Raw genomic sequence first — 24,087 nt, forward strand, 5'->3', positions numbered from 1 at the left:
TTCTCTCCCGGCAGTTTCAAAACTGGGTACAGAGACAGAAAGCCCTGGCTGCACCCTGGCCCACCGCTGCTGTAGGACACAGCAGGACTGAGATGGCAGGGATCCGAGAGTGACTCTGCTCCACTCCCACCAGTCCAAACCCCAACTCAGCTTAATTTGTGTTGAGATACACCAAGAGCTTTAGTTTTGACCAGAAAGAGATTTTTGTGTTGCCCTATTTAAGCTTTGTGATAGCTGCTGAATGCTGCCCTCTTGACCACCTGACTCTAGCAACAGATCAGAGGTTGGCTGAAGGTTTAGAAGAGCACAGTCACACCAACAGCTCACAACAGCCTCAGACCAGAGCTGGGCACAAGATCAGTACTTCATCCCGAGAGGAAAATACCAGCACACAGCTCAACGAGGCCTAAACTCATTTCTGAATTAGTGCAGAGACAACTTTTGTCATGCAACCGGGACCTTTTAGGGGCAAAAGTAGCAAACCCCAACCAGGAAGGAAAGAGCTGAGCCCTCAGAGGAACACACACTTTGCTACCTATGCATGCTCTTCCTGTGCAGCTCTGGCACTGCCTGACCACACGAGTTCCCACATCAACTACCCAGCTAGTGCTGCAAGGTGCCACCTCCGCCAGGAGCCGGGCAGGGCTGGGAAGCTGTGGATAAGGCAGCCCCAGACCTCTCAGCATGCGACCACCTGGGAGAGGAAGCTGGAAGGCACTGTATGTATTCCTGATTGTCCTGAAATAAATCAGTGAGGTTATTCATGATTCTACAACCCCAGCTCCCTCCAGAGAAACCCACACGCCAGAAACAGGTTTTCAGTTTTTATTATTTTATCCAAGTCAGCAAATACTATTTTATTCAGACAGCTTGCCTTAGGGTAGCACCAGACTCCCTGCTGCCTGCACAGCCACCCTTTCAGCAATGAATGCTGTTTTAAGTCCTTCATTTAAGGGATTGCCTCCTCAGGGAAACACTATTCTATAAAATCCCCTCCCTGGTGTCCCCCTTGGGCTGCCCTAGCACCCCTTTAAGCCTTTACATCTGGGCTCCTGCAGCACCTTTTCTGTGGGGCTCTCCTTTTCCTTCATATGTACACTGCTGTATCTCAAAGGATGGAGCCAGAATGGATTTTTGTATTTTGGCATCTGTGATCAAGGTCCAAAAAATTAAAGTCAGAAGGAACACGCAGTTTCTTCCCCTTCCCAGCAAAGAGAAGAACACTTTTCCAGACTCATCAAGGCCATCACTTGCAGAGTTCAGGGTTTTTGTTTGGGTTTTTTTCCCCACAGGACTCAGCAATACCCAGGAACAGAGAGTCACTGGAAACTATTTTACATCAATGTAACTGTCACCAGAGCCCTTGCGGCTGCTCGCCCAGCTCCAAGAGATGGAGCAGTCTCTCTGGGGAGGCAGCCTCTGCCTGCACCATTTGTCTGCCCTTTGAAGACACCCACACTGCCAACACAAGAATGCCTTGGCAGAACTATTTCCAAACGCTAAAGCCCGGAAACCAAAGGCAGGCAGTGGTTGAGGACCAAAGCTTTGCACTGCAGCTACATCTGGGATGTGATTTCTTTTGCCCGGCTCCCACTGCGGGACAGATCTGTCCCTCAGTTCTTGTTCTGCCTGCCTTGGCACTCTGCTGCCTGCCAGAGGCACAGGAGACTGAACAGTTCGAGCTCTTCCTTCTCTCTCATGTCCTTCCAGGGGAACATCTGCCTTGCAACCACTGTCAGTGTTGGGATCTTGGCACTGACAAACCAGACTGAGAGTCTCTGCCATAAAGCATTTACCACAAAAATGAGTTCTTTGGGACTGAATAACGTGATCACAAACAACCCTGGGGGTGGGGGCAAGAACGTGAACCGAACCAGGGTGGGCTGGTTGGAGGGAGAGGTTTCTGAAGCACACATTTGGGATAGCAGTAGGGCAGACATTCCTGCTAGAGATTAGGGCTGCATGAGTTTCGCTGCAGCTCAGTGAGCAGAATATTACAAACTCTACTCATCCACAATAAACCTGCCTTCCTTATTGCCTCAGATACATTTTCTGGGTCAGCTCCTGAGCAATCCACATGGCACAGAAGGGGCCAGGGCAGCCTTGGGGAGGGTAGGATGTGGAAAAGGGTAATTGATTGCTGTGAGTAACTGTCAACTTTCTAACACCACACAGCCCTGAATGACAAGGGCTGTGGATGCATAAGGCAGATAAACCTTTTGGGCTTGATGCTCCTCCTCTTAACCTAACCTTTTGGTATGAACAACAATGATCCTGGGAACCCAGACAACAGTCAGGCCCAAAGAGCTGCTGGGTCCTTGTCTTCTGCTGTCCCTCGTTCTCCCAGGGACGTTCTCTGATGGCTGAGACCTTCCACGCATCCACCAGCTGCTGCGGCACTCTCAGCAGAGCTGCGGTGCTGCCAGCACAGCCCTTGCGCTCATTCTCCCAGGCACACTCAGCTTCCGGGTGGAACAGTCACCCGACGTCAGTATTCCTGCAGCCACCAGGAAGAGAGAGGACAGTCACTCTTTCAGTGGGGCACAGGGACAAGGGGACTAAGGATTTTCCAAAGGGAAAACCAAGCAGAGGGCGCATAAGGACTAGTTAGAGTACAGCCTCAGTGTGCAGGCTATGAGCGAGCACTGGGCACAAGCAGCAGATGGCTGCTACTTGCTGTGAGGAATGATGCCCCCCTCAATGCCACAGCCCTCCGTGGCTGTCATTAGTTCCCACTCACCCTCCTGCTTTGTTACGGCTCTAGCCAGCTCTGCCCACTCTGCCCCGGGGCTTGGAGCCTTTGGAGGTTTTGAGTCACAGCCTGCAGAGCTTTCCCTGAGGACAAATCAAAAGGAAAAAAACAGTGTTAGCAATAGGCCAGCAAGCGGTAAAGACCAGGCTGCAGTCTGCATTCAGCCACTGTTTTCCTGCCTCCTCCCCTGCAGCTTCTTCCAGCACCCTGAAAACAGGAGCATCTCTACTCTCTGACTGCCTGTTGCTGGCATCAGGAGAACAGGACACAGGCTTTGGGAACCACTTCACAAGCAGCTCTGACCACTGAGCAGGAGAGATGCAGGGGAGCACATACCCCCTGCTCTCAGCCTGGACCTGACAGCAGAGGATGAGGCAGAGCCCAAGATCTGCAGTGAGATTAAGTGCAAGAAAATGCCAGAACCAACTTCAGAGCCTGGAGACTCCCCTGAATGAGGGGGAATCGTTAGGTCCCTCCAACCTACCACTGCCAAATCATCAAAAACCTGCCCAGCCATGCCTCCCCTCCAGCACAACAGTCACTTCATGTGGCCAGGGTCCTCCCCCACCTTACCCATTTCTCCCACACACTCCTCTAGGACAGCTGACAGCTCAGGCAAGCTCAGAGACTTCAAAGAAGGTGGCCAACCTTCCAGCACTGCAAGAAAGAGGAACCACACGTTTAATCAATCTGCATGCTCTCTGTGACAAAGCAGAGACAAGGGTTTGGTGTTGCTGTGAAGCACTCACACCCAAAGCGGGTCCAGTTAGGGGTTCTGAGTCACACAGGAAGAGAGCTGGAACTGCTTGTGACAAACTGAGGGGTTTTTCTGGCAATGCTACCACTTAGGAATTTTTTTATACTGGCTGGGTCATATATTAAGAGAATCTCAAAAAGATTAAGTGTAGTGGACAGAAATCAACAGGATCTCTACTTGTCTCACTTTTAAAACACACGCAGCAAAGAGCACATTTCTGGAAGCGTGTCATGGGCAGCAGGATCATTTGCTAACTCCTCGTGATAAGGAGCTGGTGGACCAAGCCTGCCCAGCCATGTACAGCAGTTTGCCCCACGGGCCAAACAGCACAATCCCCCAGAGTGGGTTAGGGAACCAACCATGGCCTGCGATTCAGACCTTGCTCTAGTGCACAATGCAGTAACACACCCGAGGTGCCCACACGCCGCAGCATGGGAAGGGGAAGCCACAGGCCCATGAAGCAGGGCTGTCACTGGGTGCCTGTGCCACAGCTTTGCATTTTTAGCCACAAACACCTGCCAGACCCCAAAGCTTCCCACTTGCTAAGAATCAAGAGTTGCTGAGAAATTCTGCTGCAGTTAAAGTCCAAACGCCCCAAGTGCTTTAAATGCTTTCCCCGAGCAAGAATTTTTGCACTAAATTTAAGGGTTTGGCTGCTCATCTGTTTCCAAATCAGTAACTTCATCCTTTCAGCAATGAAAGGCAAGCACGTGGCTTGCTCTGGGGTGTCCTGCTGTTTACCCACCCCTTGCACCCATTTGTGTAGTTTGATAAGCTCTTCCTCACCCGGACGCTCACCAGGCCGCCTGCTCTCACCGGTTCCCAGCTGCACCTTTGTGTCCAGCACTCTGCTGACTGCCTGCTCTTGGGTTAGCCGGGAGGACAGCTCTGCTTGACAAGATCTGCCAAACAAGAAAGCCCATCAGAAGTGCACAGGGACACTTCTTGGAACAACATGCCGGTCTGTGCACTCCTACATCCTGCAAGTACCTGCTTGGGGTGCCGAGGGACCGCATCTAACGCCCTGGGTTACAAACTGCTCCTTGTTCCTTCCCAGGAAGAGGAAGACGTGCCCCAGACAAAGCTCAGGGCGCTCTCCACTGTGCCCCATCTCCACAGCAATCTCTGCCCCTGTCCACAGAGGAGCTGCGGGGGGAGAAGAGAAGGAGGGGGCGGGGTGAGCAGGAGAAAGCCCAAGCCAGGGGCTGCACCTGGTTTATATGAGAATCAAGCCTGATCCAAGGTGTCTAACGGGCAAATGAAGCTACCTCAGGACCAGCATCAGGTTAAAGAGAGGCACGCAAAGTTCTCTGGCTAACATCATCACACCATCAGTTCAAACAGTGTATCCTCAGAGCATGGCAGGGCCCTTCTACCAGACAGTCTCAGCTCCTCAGTCAGGGGGAAGAGACAAGTGCTCTGCCCCTCGCAGCTGGGAGTATTGCTCTGCTGTCCTTCTGGAAGCCAATCCCAGTTCACCCTGGCTTGGTAGTGAGCAGGCCCCATTCTCTGTTGGGCCAGGAACTGTAGCAGTAGGATTAATGCCACCTTCAAGGACGTGTCTGTTCTATCAGGGGACAGAACAGGGCCCATGACAGGAGTCCAACTGGGGCAGGGAGAAAAGCACCACAAAGGCAACAAAAGATATATTAGGAGGTGGGGGAAGACAGAACTCAAAGGCAGTGGTGTGAATGAACAGGGCAGGTTTTTCTGTTAGGTGTCAGAGTTGCCCTGACTAGTGAAGAATACTTTTCTTGCAAGACATTGCAAGTCCTTTGATATGGTTTGGAAGGTAGAAACTCTTTCCTGCATTCACCCCATCACCAAGTTATACCCTGGTCACTGGGTCTCATGTAAGCACAAAGCAAGCACTTAGCCTTTTGGTTCCAAAGGAGCTGAGTGCCTTCACCTTCTAGTTGAAACAGGAGCGCTCAGCATCTCTGAAAAGTCAGGCCATTTATAGCTCATGCATCTGATTAAGGCTTCACATCTGCTCACGTGGCTGTAGCTTTCCACTAGAGAAAGTCAGGCAGGATCCAAATGGGTTCAGATGCCTGGCGAGCTCTCCTGCCTTACCCTAAGCATCACCTGTAAGACTGCCAGTATGACCTCTGATCTCTGTATGGCCCAAATCCCATTTCCCAGTAGCCTCAGTGCCATTTCCTGGGAATGACTTACTTGATCTGATCCAGTAGGACTCCAGCATCCTTGGTGATGGCCTGCGCCTCTCTGAGCTGGCACTGGATAGCATTCCAGGTCTCATCCCGCTCCATCAAACAGCTCTCAGCCACTGCACGCAGCTTCTGCTCCTGGCATACCTGGCCCTTCATCACCTCCACCTCTTCACACCTCTACAGAGGAGCAGAACAGAGGATTAGGCTGGGAGCACTGTACATCACTCTCATAAGTGCCTGCTCTGACACGTCCCTGGAGTCCCTGCTATTTTAATGGCTTAGGCAGCCAGAGGGTTCCTGCAAACTTGCACCCAACCCAGTGGGAAAGGAAGCTGGATAAGGCTTGTACACTGAATATAGTTTCTCTCCACACCAAGACCAGCCCCCCAGTTACAATTCCCTCTTCCTCTCCATTTGCAAAGATACTCAGTAGGCCCAATTTCCCAAATCAACGGAAGTCTGTTCACTAATGGCTGCACAACTTCACCATAAAAATTACACTACTGAAAAAGAGTAGGTATTCAATTCCTCCCACTCGCCCTTTTAGTTCTCGGGTGGATGGGAAAGAGACATAAAGGCTTCACAAGCATGGAGCACAGATGATGAGGAGTGGATAAGCTGCACTTATGGTGATCCTGATCTACTTGACACCAAGCGTGTCCACTGAAAGTTTTGTCTTCCCCTTTACCTCAGGCCATTAGAGGCACAACATAAAAATATGCTACCCACCACTTATTGCAGTGTGATAAGGCATGGAGCAGCTCATGGCAGACGACTTCTTACCTTGTGCAGCTGAATGGCCAATTCCTGCATCTCAGCCTCCAGCCGATCTGCATAGGCCAGCTCCAGGGCATCACTGGGCGGCCGAGCATTGCTGTGCCATCGGGCAATGGCAGAAGTCATCTTCCTCTTTGGTCCAAAGAGACTGGTGGGAGAATGGCAAACTGTCAGGGACCAAGCACTACACCATCTGTCCCTAGGCCCAATGGGATGCCATGAGGACCTCTGCAGTCTCCTGGATCCTTCAAGGCACCTCCAAAAACAGGAGCCTGTTGCAGCCAAGAACTAGGGGATATAAAAATTGTGTGGGAGACTGCCAGAACAGAAAAACATGCACTAGCTAAACTTTCCTGACCAGGTTGTGTGCATGGTTTATAAGAGGAAAGATGAGAACTACATTACAGACACTCACGTGATGCCTATTTCCTTCAGATCACTCTCTGTGAGCGTCAGGAAGATCCGGAGGTCAACATCTTGCTCCTCAAACACTTGCAGATACTTCAGGCACCCAATCTGCTCAAGGAATGTTGCCAGGTCCTGCAGCCCATCCAAAACAAACTTATTTATAACTTCACAAACAAAAGCACTGCCATGCCTCTTCATCATAAACATCTACTCCCTCATGTTGCTGTTATGCCTTCCTGGGTTCTAGCAGCAGCCATGACTTCCCCTGGTTAACTGCCCTTCTCCAGAGTCACACAACACAACAGGACTGGCCTGTCTGCTGCAGCCATTACCTCTCGTGACAAACACAGAGCAGACAGACACACCAACATCTACCCTAGCCCCCACCACGGACATGTTTGGTAGCACATCCACAGGCCTGAGGGTCTAGAATACACCTCCAAGCAACAGCAACACCTAAGCAGACAGTTCTTTGTACAAGAAATTGCTGTTTCACAAGCATTTAAGTTTGGGTGGAGGTCTGGAATCAAAGGTGTTTTGGTGACAACTTCCCTTTTATCTCAGAATGCCAAGAAAGCAGCTTAGGCAACCTTAGAAAAGCCCCCAAGCTTGATACAGCGACACGGTCTGCATTACTTCAGAGACAACCTTCTGTGCATAGTTACCTGGGGCCCTGTATAGGCAGGGGGCTCAGGAAGGATAAGGTGCTGACCAGAGCCCCCAGCTTTCCCTGGGCAGTGGGTCCACTGGCTATCACTGTTGCTGTAGCGATTCTTGATCTTAAAGCTCTTGGCTTGTTTCCGACTAGGGGGACTGTTTGCATGGTCAGAATCCTGAAACAGAAAGAAAAAACCCACAAAATGTAAAGGTCAAGGATGATCACGCAAAGATGCCAGGATCACTACGGCTAACAAGTGCAGACTCCTCCAAGTCCCAAGCTCTAAATCCAGGTAGTGGTCCACAAACACAAGCAAAGACTAACAAAGCCCTTATTAGGAAGGGCTCAGTCAAGTCACTCCCAAGATGGCAGCTTTGTACCATGAAATGGTATCAGGCTCTTGCAATCCCAGTTAGGAAGCAACATGCCAGAGCAAGCCAGAGCGAAGAGCAATGCTGAATCCTCCCTGAACCAATACAATGCACTGAGATTCCACCTGTGAAAAGCGCCTCAAGATAGAGGACTTTTGCTCATGTTCAGCTATATCACCCTTCTGTACATCAGCCCCAGAGCTATGTCTTGAACCACACAAGCTGTGACTTGAACTATTGAGTAACCTCCAACCTCTTCCCCTTTCTGTACTTCAGAAATGCCAATACAGCACTGCTGTGCTTTCCTAAATCTTACTATACTGCCTGCTATCTCACCAAGCTCAAGGACTGACCCAGCTCTAGCAAGTCACATCCTTTCTTGTCCACCACCTAGCTAGAAGTCTGCAAAGAGTTTGGAAGCTGGAGAGAACTTAAAAATTACTGACTAGCCATCAACAACCTGTTCTAGAGTGAATGTGCTCTGAGAGCTGGCTACTAGCCAGAGATCAAACAAGCCAATCCATAATCTTCAAAAATGGAAATTGGTTTTCTTGTCCCTGTAATACTACCTTTCCTCACCCAGCCTGGTACTACAGCCTCCTGTGGAGGCAGAGTCATAGCAGGCTGTGGAAGGGTGACAGCACTGGCCAAGCTGAAGGCAGAGAAAGGAAAATTGAAAACCCCACCTCATTGCTTTCCAAGGAGCCTTCACTGCTGACCCCCAGGGCTTTGGTCAGGCATTCACTGCTGCTGCTGCTGCTCCTGACAGCAGCTAAGTTGTTGGTAAAGAAAACATTATCCTCTGGAAAGGAATATGGAAAAAAAAAATTGAGGTTCAACTTCCTTACACTCAGTGCTGGTTTTGCTACACAATTACCAGCAAAACCTGCTGGAGGAGAAAGGAAGGAGAAACCCAGAGCAAGGCTTCATATGCAGCACTCATGACACAAGACGGTTCTGAGACAGAAATACCACATGTCTGATCCCAGGCACTAATCTTTCTCCAAGTCTGTTTAGTACCACAGAGAGCAGGAAGGCTGGGTGTGTGCGTTTCTGTGAGACTCTTGGTTATGGGGTGGAAAAGTGGGTTATTACTACCAAGCCTGTACTCCCCTTAAAGTTCAGGAAAGGCCTTTCCTTGCGCCCAGAGCCAATACAGAGCCACATTATCCTTTATTAACTTAGGAACTGTTGACAGATCCTTCCTTTGTGCTGCTTCACAGAATCACAGAATGGTGAGGTTGGAAGGGACCTCTGGAGGTCATCTTGTCCAAAACACTGCTCAAGCAGGGTCACCTACAGCAGGTTGCCCAGGACCATCTCCAAGGATGGAGACTCCACAACCTCTGACACCCTGCCCCAGTGTGCGGTCACCCTCACAGTAAAAAAAAAAAGGCACTTCCTTATGTTCAGGGGAAACCTCCTGTCTTTCAGTTTGTGCCCACTGTCTCCTGTCCTCTCACTGGACACCACTGAAAACAGGCTTGCTCTGTCTTCTTTACAACCTCCCTTCAGATTATTTGTATAAATTGATGAGATCTCCATTGAGCTTTCTCTGCTGGAGGCTAAACCATCCCAGCTCTCTCAGCCTTTCCTCATGAGAAATACTCCAATCCTCAACATCTTAGTGGGAAAGGAACATGCAAGCCAGGGAGTTGGTCTCACATCCAGGTGTGCACTGCAAGCCAGACTATTTTCTGAGACAGTACTTACCCCTGCTGCTGCTGCTCTCCACATCCTGCTCATTAATTGGAGAGGTAACATCCCTGTTCCGGATATCATCTGCTTCACAGCTGCCATCATCATTGAAGGTAACATAGCCCTGAGGAGGGACCTGCTCTGTGTGCAAGAGGAAGGGAGAACCAGTAAAGATTAGGATGCAAGTTACCAGAGAGGCTCCAGCAGGAAAAGCAACCACTCATGAATTTGAAAATAATCAAAAGAAGAGACTGTCTTCTCAACTAGCAGGTTCCATTCTAAAAAGCCCACAGAAAAACTGAGAAATGCATATGCCTACAGTCTCCCTCACACAAACACACATCAGCTGTACTTGATTTAGATGGTTGCATTGAAAAAAGTCAGAGGAAACAGCCTCATAGCAGAGATGCACCTTAAATAGCAGCTTTCAGCACTTCCTCTCCTCTTCATACCCAAATTATCAAAGGGGAAAAACATCTGCTTAAGAGAGCAAGGTGCCAGCTATGTCCCATCCCCAGCCAAGCACACCCTGTAAAACCAACCCCTCTGCATCTGTGTTAAAACACTGGTAGCATCCCACTATTGTTTCAGAAGCTGACAGTATTATTTCAATACAGCCACTGCCTGTGGGATAGTATGTATCTGTATTAAGAGAATGAACCGAACTTGGAACATGCTTTTCAGTCTATATTCTTGGCTATTCTAGACAACTAGGGAATCAGCCTGAGAAATACTTACAGCTAGGACACACGCACAAGAAAACAAGACTCATACCACTGCAGCCAGGGGCTGATGTCTGAACTGGGATGATCTTTCTCTTGGCCTATTGCAAGGGTTTTATAATCTCATTTTCAGTAGTATTTCAAGCATCAGGGAAGACAAAACTGACAGGTCTAGGAGCAGCGAGTTCACTTTCACGATCAATGACTTCTTGGCCTGTGTGACCACTTCCTCTGTCATCAGCTTGAGAAGGGTTCTCAAACTTTTGAGCCTACCTCAAAAAGGGAAGCTGGACTGTTCTCAAGAGTCAGGGGAACAGTAGTTGAGGTAAGAGCAGTATTTGTTCCACAGAAATGTTCCACGCATCAGTATCCTGCCCCAACAAGAGAGTTCAGGGGGTTTTCTTTTTAAACCAGAGATTGGATAGCTTTGTATGATGGTGTTCACTATCTTTGTTTCTGTACAAGTCACACATGAATCCCAAATCAAAAGAAAAAAAATGTTGGCACAGAAATAGCTGCAAAGCATTTGAAAAACCTCAAAGGACTCTCAATTAGACTTCTAACTATTCTCACCATAGCGAGACTGCTTCTTTCCCCCAATTCCAACCGCTGTTATCTTAGCCAAAGCCTGGGGTCCATCATGGATGCTGGGACCCTTGGTCCTACGAACTGGTCTCTGTCTCTGGGGAGTAGGACATGATTCATCTGAGGAACTCAGCTCTTCATATTTCCCTGTAGTTTAAACAAAGATTGTTAGCAGCATAGTAATTAATTTACCTACTTTATTTGCTACTGGTCCTATAAATGCAGTGGAAAAAAAAAAGGAAGTGTTAAAAGAGGGAGGGTGAAACAGTTTAACCAGGTCAGAAAAGGGCCAGCAGACAAAAAAAGTGTTGGATCCATGCCTCTTCCATCCTCAGAAATGCTGGAATTTCCAGGACAGACCAGCTAGTACTACCCCACACACATAGTAACATACTTTCAAAATATCAAGCACCTCTCTTCAGATTCTATCTTAAAATGAACAAGCTAAAACATCTGGTACCTGGACCCCTGCAGAAGACCTTGGGCACTGGGGCTGCATGCAAATCTATCAGCCCCACAATCTTCGTATGTCCATACTTCATAGCCAGCATCCGTGCTGTGGCTCCAGTGTTATCTCTGACATCGGCCTTCACTCCCTATAGAAAAACACATGTTTAAAATGTACATAGCAGAGGGCACTACATACAAAAACTCAAGGGAGCCAAAGAATTGTCTTAGTTCCTCCAAGCCTATCAGAAATACAGGCTCACCTTTGATAGACCGTTCAAGCTCCACTAATACTTTGTTGCCTTTCTAGTTATCCACAGTCTCTCCAATCCCTGAATGCCAAGTAGCCCAGGGACATGGCTTTTGTGCATTGCCACAGGGAACTAGTTTGTTTTATCTGAAAAATGTTTTACATTGCTGCCTCCTTCTGGAAGTAAGCTGGACCAACTAAATGGGATAAACCAAATTGTTTAACATCGGTAGACATGCACGCTCATAAGCTTCTGGAGGTAGAAAATGCCCACTAGCCCAAGTATGCAAGCCTGTGAACAATATGGAGATTACTGCATTACCTGTTTTCTAATTCAGTCATTATTCAGTTAAATCTGGACAGTGAGACCGCACTCCTATTCATGCAAGGCCGGTGTAAAATCAGAGTACTAGCCTTCAGAAAGCAGATACTTTGAGAACAGTCCTTGGGAAGTCTGGGACTTCAGAGGTGACTGTCATCAAGGATCAAACATAACACTGTAAAAAGTCTGGTGTCAAACTTGCAGGTCTTCCTCTCTAAGGGCTGGAACCACAGATTTTCAGCTTTACAGAGAACTGTCTAGACACTTACATGATTGAGAAGGTACTGAACAATTATCTCATGGCCAGAAGCAGCTGCTTCCATGAGAGGTGTATATCCATACACAGGCTCCCTAGAGAGAGAACAAACATGCACACATGGACTAATCAAAGCTGAAATATGCTGCAGGCTTTGCCATACCCTAATAGGGCATCTCTAGCCTCTACCCTCAGCTGATCACCAACTGTTCCATGTATTGGCTGTTCTTCTGTGCTCTGGTCTATCTCAGTAAAACTCCCCGTGGAGATTTAGTAAGTGTTACTCTATTGGCTGCACAGCCACAGATTACTCTTCCAGTTGCAGATCTGCCTTTCAGTAGCAAAATCAGTTTTGCAGGAGCTAACAAAGCAAGAACCTCTTGTTGACCTCAGGCAATTCAATATGCATAAATGTATAGGCAGTTCCCAAGGCACGGGAATGCACTGCACACTTCAAAAAACCAAAGTGAATTCCAAGTACACAGAAAATTCAATAGAAAGACTTACAAAGTGCACTTGAGTTCAGAAGGCATTGCACCTGCTTGCTTTCAGAGTTTAGCCCATGATTAAACAAGTAGTAAATCTAATTTCTCTTGATCTTAGTTAAATAAGCAGTGACAACACGGGCAGACTTCACTGTTCAGTTTGCAGGTCACCTACCCTTGTATTAGCTAATAGAGTGTGCCATACTTCCTAAGGTACAGGAGGAAAAAGACAAAAGCAGGCATCTTCTCCCTGACCAAGTTCAAACGCGTTCATAAGCCAACTGCTCCTTCTATATCTGAAATAAGAGGTATCTTTTGAGAAATGAAATGACAGATTCCTCCTTACTTGCAGTTGGCATTTGCTCCATTGTCCAGTAAGAACTTGACCATCTGCTGATGTCCGGCACTGGTGCAGTGAAATAAGGCAGTCCAGCCATGAATGTCCTTCATCTCCAGCTCTGCGCCTTGCTTCAAGAGAACAGAGAATGTTCTTTACTGTCCCCCCTCTGCTGGGTCTCTTAGCCACTGCCCCTCTGCACTGTGATACCAAGAGTTTAAATCCCTGTCAGAAAGCTGAACTCACAACAGAACATGAATTGCACACTTTGGTTGCAACTGGTGGAGAATTTAAACTATGTGGTGTGGCTTTACCTATTTATTATGGGATACACACCTGTAGAAGAAAGTAAGCAACACTTTCATTTCCACAGCTGGAGGCCAGCATGAGCGGCGTCTGCCCTTCTGGTGTTGGGATGTTCACATTCACTCCCGCTTCCAGCAGCAGGTGCACAATGGTGTCATGGCCAATGTACGAGGCATACATCAGTGGAGTCCAGCCACCACAATTCCTCTTATTTAAATCCAGATCTCCACTAAATAACAGAGAAAATAATTCAGCTGAACTACTGTCCTGGAGCTGTAGATCACAGTAGATTCCTGCAGCCTCTTGCTACCATCACTGTATTGAAAGAAGGCTGAAAAAAATTCTAGCACTGAAGCCTGCATAGGAATTCCTACCAGCTCGAGAACAACTTCCACCGAATCACTAAGGAGATAAGTTTTATCAGCAGACTTTTCCTTTGAAACTTTGTGCTTAAGAACACTTTAGGAGTTCCAGTGATGTGCCCCCATTGCAATGTTAGACCGACCTGTATAGCAGCCAGTGAAAAAACATAACTGGCAGTAACCATAGACCTGTGCCCTCCCCAGCCCCTCCTTACCGCTGAATACACTCCTGCACCACTTCATACTGGCCAACGGAGGAGGCTGTATGCAAGTCCAGGGGAACATCCAACTCTTCCCAACAGATCATCTGACCAACCCCATGCCACATGGAAAGACTGCGGCTCAGCAGCTCCGACTCACTGGCTTCATCACTCAGCTCCGACATCCCGCCCTGAGTAACCAAAGCAAAGCAGAACTTTTAGCTGATCTCCATTTTCTACAGAATATGGCATCACCCATTGGCGCTACAGCTCCAAGGTGCCACGGGCTTGGAAGGTGAGGTCATCTCGGAGGTATAGTGTTTCAAATTCCTACCTCGACTTTGATCGCCTCCTTAGCCTGAAGCAGTAAGACTTGCTGAGGAGTTTTTGCTGGCAGTTCTTTCTTGCTGCAGTGGACTCTGGGATTTGAATACACTGGAAAAATAAAAGCCAATAATGCTAAAAACACATCTTTCAAATCTCATTTTAAGACTTCAGAAGCACCGGCTTTATTTCCTCCCCTTCTAATCAAAACATGCCTAAGGCAGCTTTGGATACCCTCGTCAAGAGAAGACTAAACACCTATTTAAGTGCTGATGGCACGCTTAGTGTTATACAAAAGGATGTAATTCTTTGTCTGCATGTTTTATAATTCAGAGAGAGAATTAAGAATTCATGTGTCGGATGTTCCTGGTCTTTCTCCATCTGTCTTAATTTAAGCAGGGCCATCCTGTAATATAAGACACAGGCATTAATAATGACAACCATCCACTGCTCTCAAAAGTGGCTAATATCACCTGAATAGAGGGCACACTTCGTTATGTCATCAGGTTGTAAGTAGGTTGTTTCTACCATTTATTGTTTCAGCACTTCAGAAGCAGCCCAGTCCTGTCTCTGTGAATCTTTGAAATTGCTGAAACACTTTGAGCAGCAGTGCACCTGCCCATTCATTATCTGAGCATGTCCACCATCCTGCAGACAGTAACTTAATTACAAAGCTAGTACAGTTTCATGACTGTCTGAAAGGTTTATTTCCCATCCCTAGCCTTAGGGAGCAATTGCATATTAATCATTTTAACCACTCACAGGAGAGTGATCTTGTTCAGCACTTCATAAAAAGCTGTTTGACACAGCTGCATCTATCATCTGAGGTCTTCAGCTGCAGTTTCAGGCTACATCCAAGTCAATCCAACAAGAAGCACTTTCCCCTCCCTGTAGTCTCATTGCCCACCAAACTTCTGGTGTTTGCCTGGTCCCACTACATATTATGTTGGGCAGCTAAGGCAACATAAGGTATTCTTTCTTTTTCCTGATAATTTCTTGCCAGTTTCATTCCTCAGACTGATTCATTCTGGGGCCATGCAAATGCCAAATTTGTCATTGGTGAAGAATAAAAGAGAGCAGGAACACGCTCTTCAGCAGCAGTTGCTCTTTAGATTGCCTCAGCTGTAACATTTCAAAACAGTACTTGTATTTTCTAAAGAACTGGGAGTCTTTGTCTTGCAAGCACCAGCCCCTTTTCTTATAACATAAGCAAAATACCTTTAATTCCTACATCTGCACTCCCCATCTGGATCCTTTCTCCCACACCTTGCTTTTTTTCCACTCCTCCTTCTTCGGTTTAAGACTACAAAAGCACCATCCATTCTACCTAATCAGCGTGTGCTTGTAATAAATGATTCCTTTCTTAAGATATCTGCAAAAGCACCTATTTTACCTAATAGCAGCAATTTGTATTACACTGGCAACCCAGAGGCCTCAGGCAAGAATATGCAGGGCAGAACACAAATGAAAGACCTGAACACCTCACAATCAAAATACAAGGCAATATAAATAGATTTAAGTGGATCATAAGGGGGAAAAGTAGGAGTGTTTCTCACTACAACAGATTAAAGCTGCCCCTGGAAGGCAAAAAGGCATGTTCACAGTTAAAGGGGGTAAAATCCAGGACAGTCTGTAGAAGCACATTCAGATGAAAGCAAAGCTCACTGTTCTCTCTGCAGATCTCCTTGTTAATTGGATACATTAACCATAAAACACACAGACGTTTGGTCTTTGTCAGAATGAGCCCCACATCAGGTACTAGTTACCAACACAACTTTGGCAAGTTGATCCACAGTCAACAGGGCAATATTGACATGACAGAAAGGTTATGCTTGACTCCAGAATATTCAAGACTCCCAGCCTCATTCCTACCACCTGCACCGTGCTCTAACTGCCTACATCTTTGGGGTTTTTTGTTTTGGTTTGGGGGGGGGGGTTGTTTGTTTGTTCTTCACCCTGAGATTTTACCACAGACTGAACTGGAGCATGATGTCAGCTCTGCACCTGAGAAAACAGAGAGGACAGCTGATCACACTCTACAGGAGAACAATAAAAGTGATCAGAGCCCTAAGGATTGAAGTGAAAAGACTGGGTGAAATGAAATCAGGGTTGTCTGGTCTGAAGTGGAGATGCCTGGAGGGGACACGGTAACAGCCTTCAAACACATAAATAGTTGCTGCAGAGGGGATGACAAATAATCTGTTCCTTGTGGCCATGGCAAATATGACAGGACATAACAGGCTTAAGTTGCAGCATGGCAGATTTTTGTTAAAGACCAGAAAAAATCCTTGTAAAAGTAAAACCAAGAGTACTGTGATGGATTACCAGCAGAGGTTCAGTTGCTAAAAGTAAGCTAGACAAAGACCTCCTGAATATTTACAGGCTGTTCTCTTGCTTTGAGGCAGAGCAATTAAGCTAACATTTGTTAGAGACCTTCCTCAGCCCCGAGAGGCTGTTATTAATTATATTTACTACATCAACACCTAGTAATTTCTCAGGATCAGAACTCTACAGTGCTGAGACTCAGAGCAGGTAGCAAACACCACACTGTCCTGGACTCAGAGTTTGCTATCTGAACAGATGAGAAAACCAGGAAGCAGAAAAAAGAAAGATACCATAAAAACTTAGTATGAAAACTGCAGCAAAAAGCACCTTAGTATATCTTGTTGGAGGATAAGCCTAAGGAACAAATGACAGTAGATGAAAGAGTGACAAAAGAGCCATACTAAAATAAATGGGAGGCAATTTGAGAAGCAACTGAGGCAACCAGTCCCCAACACAGAACAAATCCAACACCGCTCATTAATCACCACTCCTCAGGCACCATCAAGCTGCACTGGCTCTGCTAAATTCATTCTCTCGCATCCTCTTCCACAAGCACAGGTAACATCCACACAGGTCCTTCTGTCCCAAAAGACACAAGACACCCAAGACAGCACAAGTGTGGAGGTTGTTGGAGGTTCCAACTGAGCCATCAAGCTGATAACATGCTTCACTGACTTAGTTCTATCTCCACTAGATTCAGCAACAACCTATTGGAGGAAATAAGAAGCCTTGTTACATCCTTGTATAGGTACAAAGAGTTGTTACCAGCTCAGTCACAACAACAAGCACTCCCAGAGACAGAATATCTCATCTTCACACTACTGTTGTCTGCTGACTGACCAGAGATGGACACACGTTACAGCTGTAGGAACCACATCAGGTTCCACAGGATAGCGATGTGTAAGAGAAAGTATTCCTGCAGCACGAGCTCCAGCTGAGGACCTGCAACACCTAGATTCAATCCTACACATGCCTGTTGAAAAGACATCAAGCTCTTCATCTGTACCGCGAGCCTGGCACTCTCAGGCATGTTAAAGCACATAATATGCTCCCCAAAAAAACAAGATAAGAGGCACAAAAGCACTTCAACAGCCACATTAGGGAGCGCATTTCCCAGGACAGGGGCTATGCCAGACAAGGCACAGCACTCCAAGGCAGCCAGACACCACAGCCGCCAGGGCTCAGTGCCGGGCAGGCTCCAGTCGCACAACGATGCGCCTGAAGAGAAGCGAGCCTGGTTGTAGCTGTCAAACCGGTAACTACATGGCTGTTACCAGAAGTCTCACAGCAAAAGGGTTTCGAGGCACGTTATCCCTGCACCTCACCGGGCCACAGTTCCCCTAAGGCCCTCCTAGGAACTCGGTCTCGACCCCGCGGCGGGGTAGGCCGGGGCACGCCAGAGGCGCGGGACCCGCGCCGCCTCGGGTGCCCCGGCCTACCCCGCCGCGGAGCCGGCAGACCTCGGCTAGCGGACTGGAACCGCTCCGGCCGTGGGCCCACCATCAGCGGCGACCGCCGGGGGACAGCACCGTAGGCGGCTGCGCCCAAGCCAGCCCTCCCCACAGCCGCCGGCCCGACCCGCCACAGGCCCCGCCACCCCTCACCTGCACACCCGGTGAGCTCCGCTACCGGAAGTCGCCCCGCCCGCGCAAGGAATGCTGGGAACCCTCCGCCCATCCGAGCCTCCAGACTACAAAGCCCAAGAGACCTCGCGGCGGAAAGGACGGCTCCGCCCCCTGAGGCGCCAGGCCAATAACAGGTGCCTCTGTGAGGAGGCGGAGCGAAGGTCAGCCAATGGGATTCGGGCCCCGCGGGAGGGCGGGCGGTTCTAGCAGGCGGGGCGGACCCGAGCCGGTGGCTGAGGTACGGGGGAAAATAAAGAGTACCAGAAGTGATGCGGGCGGGCGGAGCGACGATCGCGGAGGTCTCAGAGCTGCGTTCTTGCTGACTGGCCCCTCCTGTTTTATTCTTCGTCTTATAAGTCACGTCGGTTCGCTTTACCCCGCTGCCAGGACCGCAGGCCGGGGCTGAGGGCGGTGGGGGGGGCTCGGAGGCGCCCGGGTGGGCGCTGTGAGGGAGGGGAAGGGGCGGTGCAGGGGCGGGGGGGCCGCGGCGGGGAGCGGCAGCGGGCCGGGAGCGCGGGCTGCCGCTGGCCGCGTTGCCATGGCGACGGGGGGCTGCCCGGGCCGCCATTTTGGTGGCTGTCAGGGAGTTCCCTCAGCGGTTTCCCTCAGGGTGTCTGTCTCGCACTGCGGGTCCCCAAACCTGTCGGTGTGGTGTGAGAAGTGCCGAGGGCAGGGGTTAGCGCGTCCCCCGGTCTGCGGCGGGCTGCGCGCCCGTGAATACCGCCCCGAAGCGAAGGTGTGTTTCCCGCCGTTGCCTTCGTCTTCTTGGCTTCTCCCTCGTTGCCATCGCCCCCAAACAGCGAGGCTCCTGAGATGGACGTGACAGGAAATGTCAATTCTAGTGACAGGGAGAAGCTCAGGATTTCATGTCTCGATTGGCCCAAGCTCTCCAGAAAGCGCCTGTTGTGTTACAGCTGTCTAACAAGTCTGCACTTTGTGTTAAACATAGAGTACTGCTTGCTCCCAGAGAAGATGCTGGATTAGATGACTGATAAGTCAGGTCCAGTATAACATTCTTCACCTTGGGAGACACCTCTCCAACCTTCTCTCAGGTTGGCAGAGGGAGCCACAGTAGCCAGTTTGTTGTTATCCCCATGGGAGTCCTCTTGCCCATAGCAACCTCTGCTTACTGTCAGAGCATAGTACTCCAACCTTTTGGTTTTCCCTCCACTTTACCTAAATCAGATTCAGGGGTTGTCTCGCATGAACAAAGCCGCCACTGTATGGATATAGCATATGACGAACTATTTGCAAAGGCTCTTTGGAAGTCGTAAACTTCCCAGGTCATGAAATGAGTTTCACTTTATGCTTAGAGGAGTGTTGTTGATCCACGCCAATGCAAATAATAGTGACAGTGTAATCATATGAACAGTTATTTCAGTACTGAACAACATACAGTCACAAACCTCTTAACCGTTCTTGCTGCACAGAAATTATTTACTCTCACATTTAATTCCCGGAGAAACCATGCAATTGTAGCATAAAATTTAAAAAGCAAAGGTTTTCCGTGAGGATTAATTATGTGACTTGTCAGTACAGCAGTAGTCCCTACTGTGTTGTCTCAACTCCTCATGCACATCAAGGAAATCATGAGGAAAGAGTACACATTATAAACACTTTTAGAGGTCAAAATCCAAGAGTGCACCTACTGTCAACTGTTTTTATACAAATCCAGTGGAAAAAAGCAAACATAAATAATTTTATCTATTGTTGGAGCAGTGAGGAGGAGAAAGTGAGGCAAATAGGAAAGAGGAGAAAAGACTGGCTGAGAGCAGAGGTGTCAGCCCTGCCTTCGCTGCGTACCTTCCCTCTCCCTGCAGGCAGTGAGAACGTGCTTTTCTGAGAACACAGTTACAAGTCAGTCAGACTAAGAATCCCAAAAATGCTTTATAAATGAGGGGCTAAACTGGCCCTGGCGTGGCCCCAATTGTGGGTGTATATGGTGAGCAGGGCAGAAAGCTCTCAGCCTTCTGCACTCAGGTGGGAAGGAACGACTTCAAAAGTGCAGATTTTATCATTCACTGCTGACAGTGAAAACCCTGGGAGTGCTAAGAATTATGCTGACCCTGAATGCGTATGCTTTGTTCTTGCTTTGTACTGATGTTATCCCTTGTGTTCTTTCGTGAGGTGTATTTAAGCTCATCTTTCATTTGATTGAAGGGAAGCTGTTCAAATGGCCTCAGAAGGGCAAGGTGAGGATACAGAGCATCCATCTGAGCCTCCTGCAGCTCCTGTTCAGAGTAACAGAACATTTCAATGGGGAGCCATACTTGCTGCAGTGAAAGATCAGCTCCCATCTCTGGACTCTGACACCTCCACAGTAAGCACTGGAACCTGCCATTCTTTCTCACTGTGTTTTAGAAAAATCTCTCAAGAGCAAGAGAAAGTCACCTTAGCCAGGCATTTCTGAGGAGCTAGGATGGTATCCTTGATGGGCTACTTGTTCTGACTATTGTAACACTGCATATTAATCCACAGCCTTCTGGATTATCTCTAATTGTCAGAGTATAATTGCTATTGCCTCTCGCTGTATTCTTTGGAGCCTGAAAATGGGAGTCATTTTTCCAGATGATAAGTATTCATAGGTTGGGAAGGGGAGGGTAGTGGGCATCCTGCAGAATGAGCCCGCATTTTTTCTTCGTTTGTTCAGTCAAAAATACAGTATGAAAGAAGCATACTGCTGATTTAAAAATGAAACGATAAGGTTTTATGCTTGAGAGTATTATGCTATTTGTTCCAATGATGTACTTGCCAGACAGTAGGCCTGTTAGTATGTTTTTCTGTGTATGAGGATCACAGGAAAGTCATATTCCGGAAGACTTTGTGGTCCACTGGAAAAAGGATTTGTCAGATATTTCAATCTTGGATTCCGCATTTTTCCCTATCTGCAATTCTCTGCAAGCCATGTTGCCTTTTTGTGCTTCAATTCTACCTGCAAAGAAGCATAATGCCACTGACCCTTTTAATATAAAGCATAAGATTGATAGATATTGTGCAGTACTCTTCACCGTTACAGGTTTTTTACATGTTAGTGTCTGGGACAGGCTGCCTCTTGGCTGCTGAAGATCTCTGTTCACAGGACAGCAACAATCTGGTGGAAATAATAAAACCACCTGCCTCTCTAGTCCAAGATGCTAGCTCTGGCATTGACTTTTCCAAGGTGATAATGTGTGTCAAGACTCGATTATTAGTGGCCTTTTGTCCAAATCAGAATATTTTGTTACTTTTCAAACTTGTATAAACTTGAAAAAATATTTTTGAACACTTAGAGAATATATTTTATTCTTAGTGTGGCCCTTAATGATACAAAGGGAGTCTTGTGAGCAGTGAAGGAGCCAGAAATGCCTCCATGGGGTACTTATTATTTATTATGAATCAATCATCAGAAGCAGTGTGATCTAGTGAATAAAGTGTTGATATGGATTCCGTGACTTGTTTTCTGCACCTGGCTCTATTACTAACATTTTGGACAAGTTATATTGCCTCACTGTTTCTCAGTTCCCTTCTACCTACATTCTGTTGCAGTTACTTAAAACAACCACTGCATTTTAATATTTGTATATATAGTATAGATTAAGGCCCAACACTCAGAAGTTATTTTTAGGCATTCTTGTTGTATAAGTGTACAATAAGATTAAGACAGAGAGATAGCTTTGTACTTTGGTGCCAAATGCCATTCTATAACTCTAAATCATGTTGAATATTTTTTAACTTATAAACATTCTCCAAATTCTCTGTTTCTACTACGTGTGGAAAAGATTTCCTGCTGAAGGAACTGAGGCAATCTATTTGGCTCTTACATTTGCATTCAAAAGACCTGGCTGTATAATCCCTCTCCTGCTTAATGTTAAACAGTAGCCTGCTGAGCCTGCAGTTTCACTGCTGCACCTTTGTTCGAGCGGTTTCCACTTGTGTGAAGATACATGTATGCATTTGAGATCTGTAACCTCAGCGGGCTGTGCTCCTGCATTCAAAAAGGGCACTGACAAATGTGTTTTATGCCCTGAAGTACTTTCATTACGCTGATACGCAATTTATTAGGAGGAAAGAAGTTCTGTTGCAGTTTGCTTCATGTTAAGAAAAATTAATTACACCAGACAGAGAGAATTCTCCGAAGTGTGAGTTACTGAAAATGTACACTTGCAAAGCAAAGGGACAAGCAGGATGTCCTGACTGCTGAGGAGGTGCCTAATCTCACTTTGGTGTCTGTGCATAAGGATTCATCTTAAATGCATATATTATGTTCAGAAAAGAGATTTTCAAAGCTATTTAAACTCTGTACAGCCAAATATAGATACTGCTTTGCATTCTGAATAGTGAATGTCAGGGTCCTGATTTCAATAATAAGTCTTCATGGCCCTGCCCAGCGTCAGCTGAGGCTCCCACCCACATGCCCAGCAGCTCTATTTAAGCTCAGCTCTGGACCTTCACTCTTTGTCTGAGCTATGTTGGAGGAGTATTGGTTTCTAGCTATGGCCCTGCTTGATCCAGACTTTCACCTGTGATTTGACTTCCAGGCTTGATCTCTGACCTGCTTCATCACCACAATATTGCCTTATGATCTGGATTCTTGACTCAACCTGGTCACTACCTCTGGTCTGTCCTGCTTACTCCTCTTAGGTACTGTGGGACAGGGCTTTGGCTGGTGAGGCCCTTGCCTTTCCAGTTAAGTGCTTCCCCTCCCAGCTCCCCTTCCCTTAGGGAGCAGCCCTGCTCTTGCTATTCTGTGATGGTGAATGAGGTAGTACAAAGAATCACTTGGGAGTTAGAGAACTTGCCCACTCTTGTCATCACTTTGCTCAGAGGGGTGTTAGTCATCAACCTCCATGGTAATTCAGTGTTTTACATGGTTTTTATAATTGTAGCTTGCTCAAATGTTAGGCCACTGTAAGACCGCCTAGGTTGCTGAGTGTTGGGCTATCAGACTGTCTAGTGAAGATGCGACTGCAGAGAAAATTCTTGTCTCTGAACTTCAGTCAGTGGTGACAACATAGGATTTGTCACTGCAAAACAGATAGTTAGGTGAGTATTATAGTCTCTCATTTAATTTCTCTTTTTTTTTTTTGTTTGCAGTCTGATTGTGAGAGTGACGGGGAGCTTTTCATCTTCCAGCGGGAACAGCCAAACTTAATTCCTGACCTGTCAGAAGAACTGATGGAGTTTTCCCTGGAAGACTCAAACATGCAGGTTGTTGACTGTTGTGTGCAGGCTGTACTACTGTAACCCCACTCTTCTGGTTGTCTCCAGTGTGGGTAGCTGCTGTTATTTGACCTATTTGACTGAATTGTGTGATGGAAGAGCATAGTCCCCAGTACTTTCTCCCGCTAGAGACTAGATTTTTCTTTCTCTTTATACAGTGACCCTTTAAAGTTTTCTCTGTTCTTGAGATTTTTAGACCTTTTTTGTCCCATCTCCTTGCAGTTTTTATTATTGTCCTTTTACTGTTTTTTTCCTGTGCACTAACAGTAACGCTGTGCAGTGACTCCTAAACTTTTCAGGTTCGAAATAGTTTCAGCCACCATTTTATGTATCTAGACAATGCAGAATTAGTTAGCACAGTGGGTCCTAAGTAAGGAGGATGAGTATGAAGTTTATCCCTTGAACAGCTTTTCTGAGATAAAATGATTACATTGTGTCTGCATTGATGAAGACTAGCCATCACAGGAAGCTGGCAGAGAAGCCCCCTGACCCTATTGTTTCATTATGGGAAGACTAACTTACTGTCCTGCTTTTCCATTTGTTTATCTCGGTGTAAGAAATGTCATATGATGGGCAGATGTAAGGGAAATTAATTTCAAGGATGTTTAATACTTCCTGAAGTTAGACTTTGAAAAGTAAACAGTCTTACTGTTTTCCATGATGGATATGGTGTGTGCTGGTTACAAGATGGTGTCTGAGTTGGAGCTGCTATCTGCCAATCACTTTGTTTTGCTTTACTCTCAGTTT

At 47.2% G+C, this 24,087-nt stretch overlaps 2 protein-coding genes across 8 annotated transcripts in view; one reads left to right on the forward strand and one right to left on the reverse strand.

The window, feature by feature from the left end:
• Positions 1–817: 817 nt before the first annotated feature.
• Positions 818–18,151, reverse strand: ANKS3 (ankyrin repeat and sterile alpha motif domain containing 3). Of its 5 annotated transcripts, none has more exons than XM_072878210.1 (18): positions 18,121–18,151; positions 14,202–14,302; positions 13,883–14,058; positions 13,336–13,534; positions 13,009–13,130; positions 12,191–12,272; positions 11,363–11,498; positions 10,891–11,049; positions 9,611–9,736; positions 8,584–8,699; positions 7,534–7,701; positions 6,876–7,000; positions 6,467–6,608; positions 5,688–5,860; positions 4,296–4,411; positions 3,326–3,409; positions 2,741–2,835; positions 818–2,497 (listed from the first exon to the last, which is right to left on the reverse strand). In XM_072878210.1, the coding sequence occupies exons 3-17, from the start codon at positions 14,050–14,052 to the stop codon at positions 2,753–2,755; spliced, it is 2,001 nt and encodes a 666-aa protein (XP_072734311.1). In that variant the 5' UTR covers positions 14,053–14,058; positions 14,202–14,302; positions 18,121–18,151; the 3' UTR covers positions 818–2,497; positions 2,741–2,752. The 5 variants fall into 5 exon arrangements, 4 of the variants coding, with proteins under 4 accessions (XP_072734311.1, XP_072734310.1, XP_072734309.1 ...); XM_072878209.1 differs by lacking the exon at positions 18,121–18,151 and adding an exon at positions 17,192–17,211 and having other exon boundaries at positions 4,308–4,411; XM_072878208.1 differs by lacking the exon at positions 18,121–18,151 and adding an exon at positions 17,192–17,210.
• Positions 18,152–18,374: 223 nt separating this feature from the next.
• DNAAF8 (dynein axonemal assembly factor 8) overlaps positions 18,375–24,087 on the forward strand; it is a 95,730-nt gene continuing 90,017 nt past the window's right edge. For 2 of the 3 annotated variants that reach the window (XM_072877980.1, XM_072877982.1), the window contains exons 1-3: positions 18,405–18,502; positions 20,302–20,461; positions 23,215–23,328. In XM_072877980.1, the coding sequence (XP_072734081.1) occupies positions 20,315–20,461; positions 23,215–23,328 (261 nt within the window). In that variant the 5' untranslated portion in view covers positions 18,405–18,502; positions 20,302–20,314. Of the gene's footprint in view, positions 18,380–18,404; positions 18,503–20,301; positions 20,462–23,214; positions 23,329–24,087 lie in introns of those variants that run through there. The other variant, XM_072877981.1, reaches the window with a different exon arrangement.

The sequence above is a fragment of the Ciconia boyciana genome, chromosome 13, assembly GCF_034638445.1.
Source record: "Ciconia boyciana chromosome 13, ASM3463844v1, whole genome shotgun sequence".
NCBI classification, from domain to species: Eukaryota; Metazoa; Chordata; class Aves; order Ciconiiformes; family Ciconiidae; genus Ciconia; species Ciconia boyciana.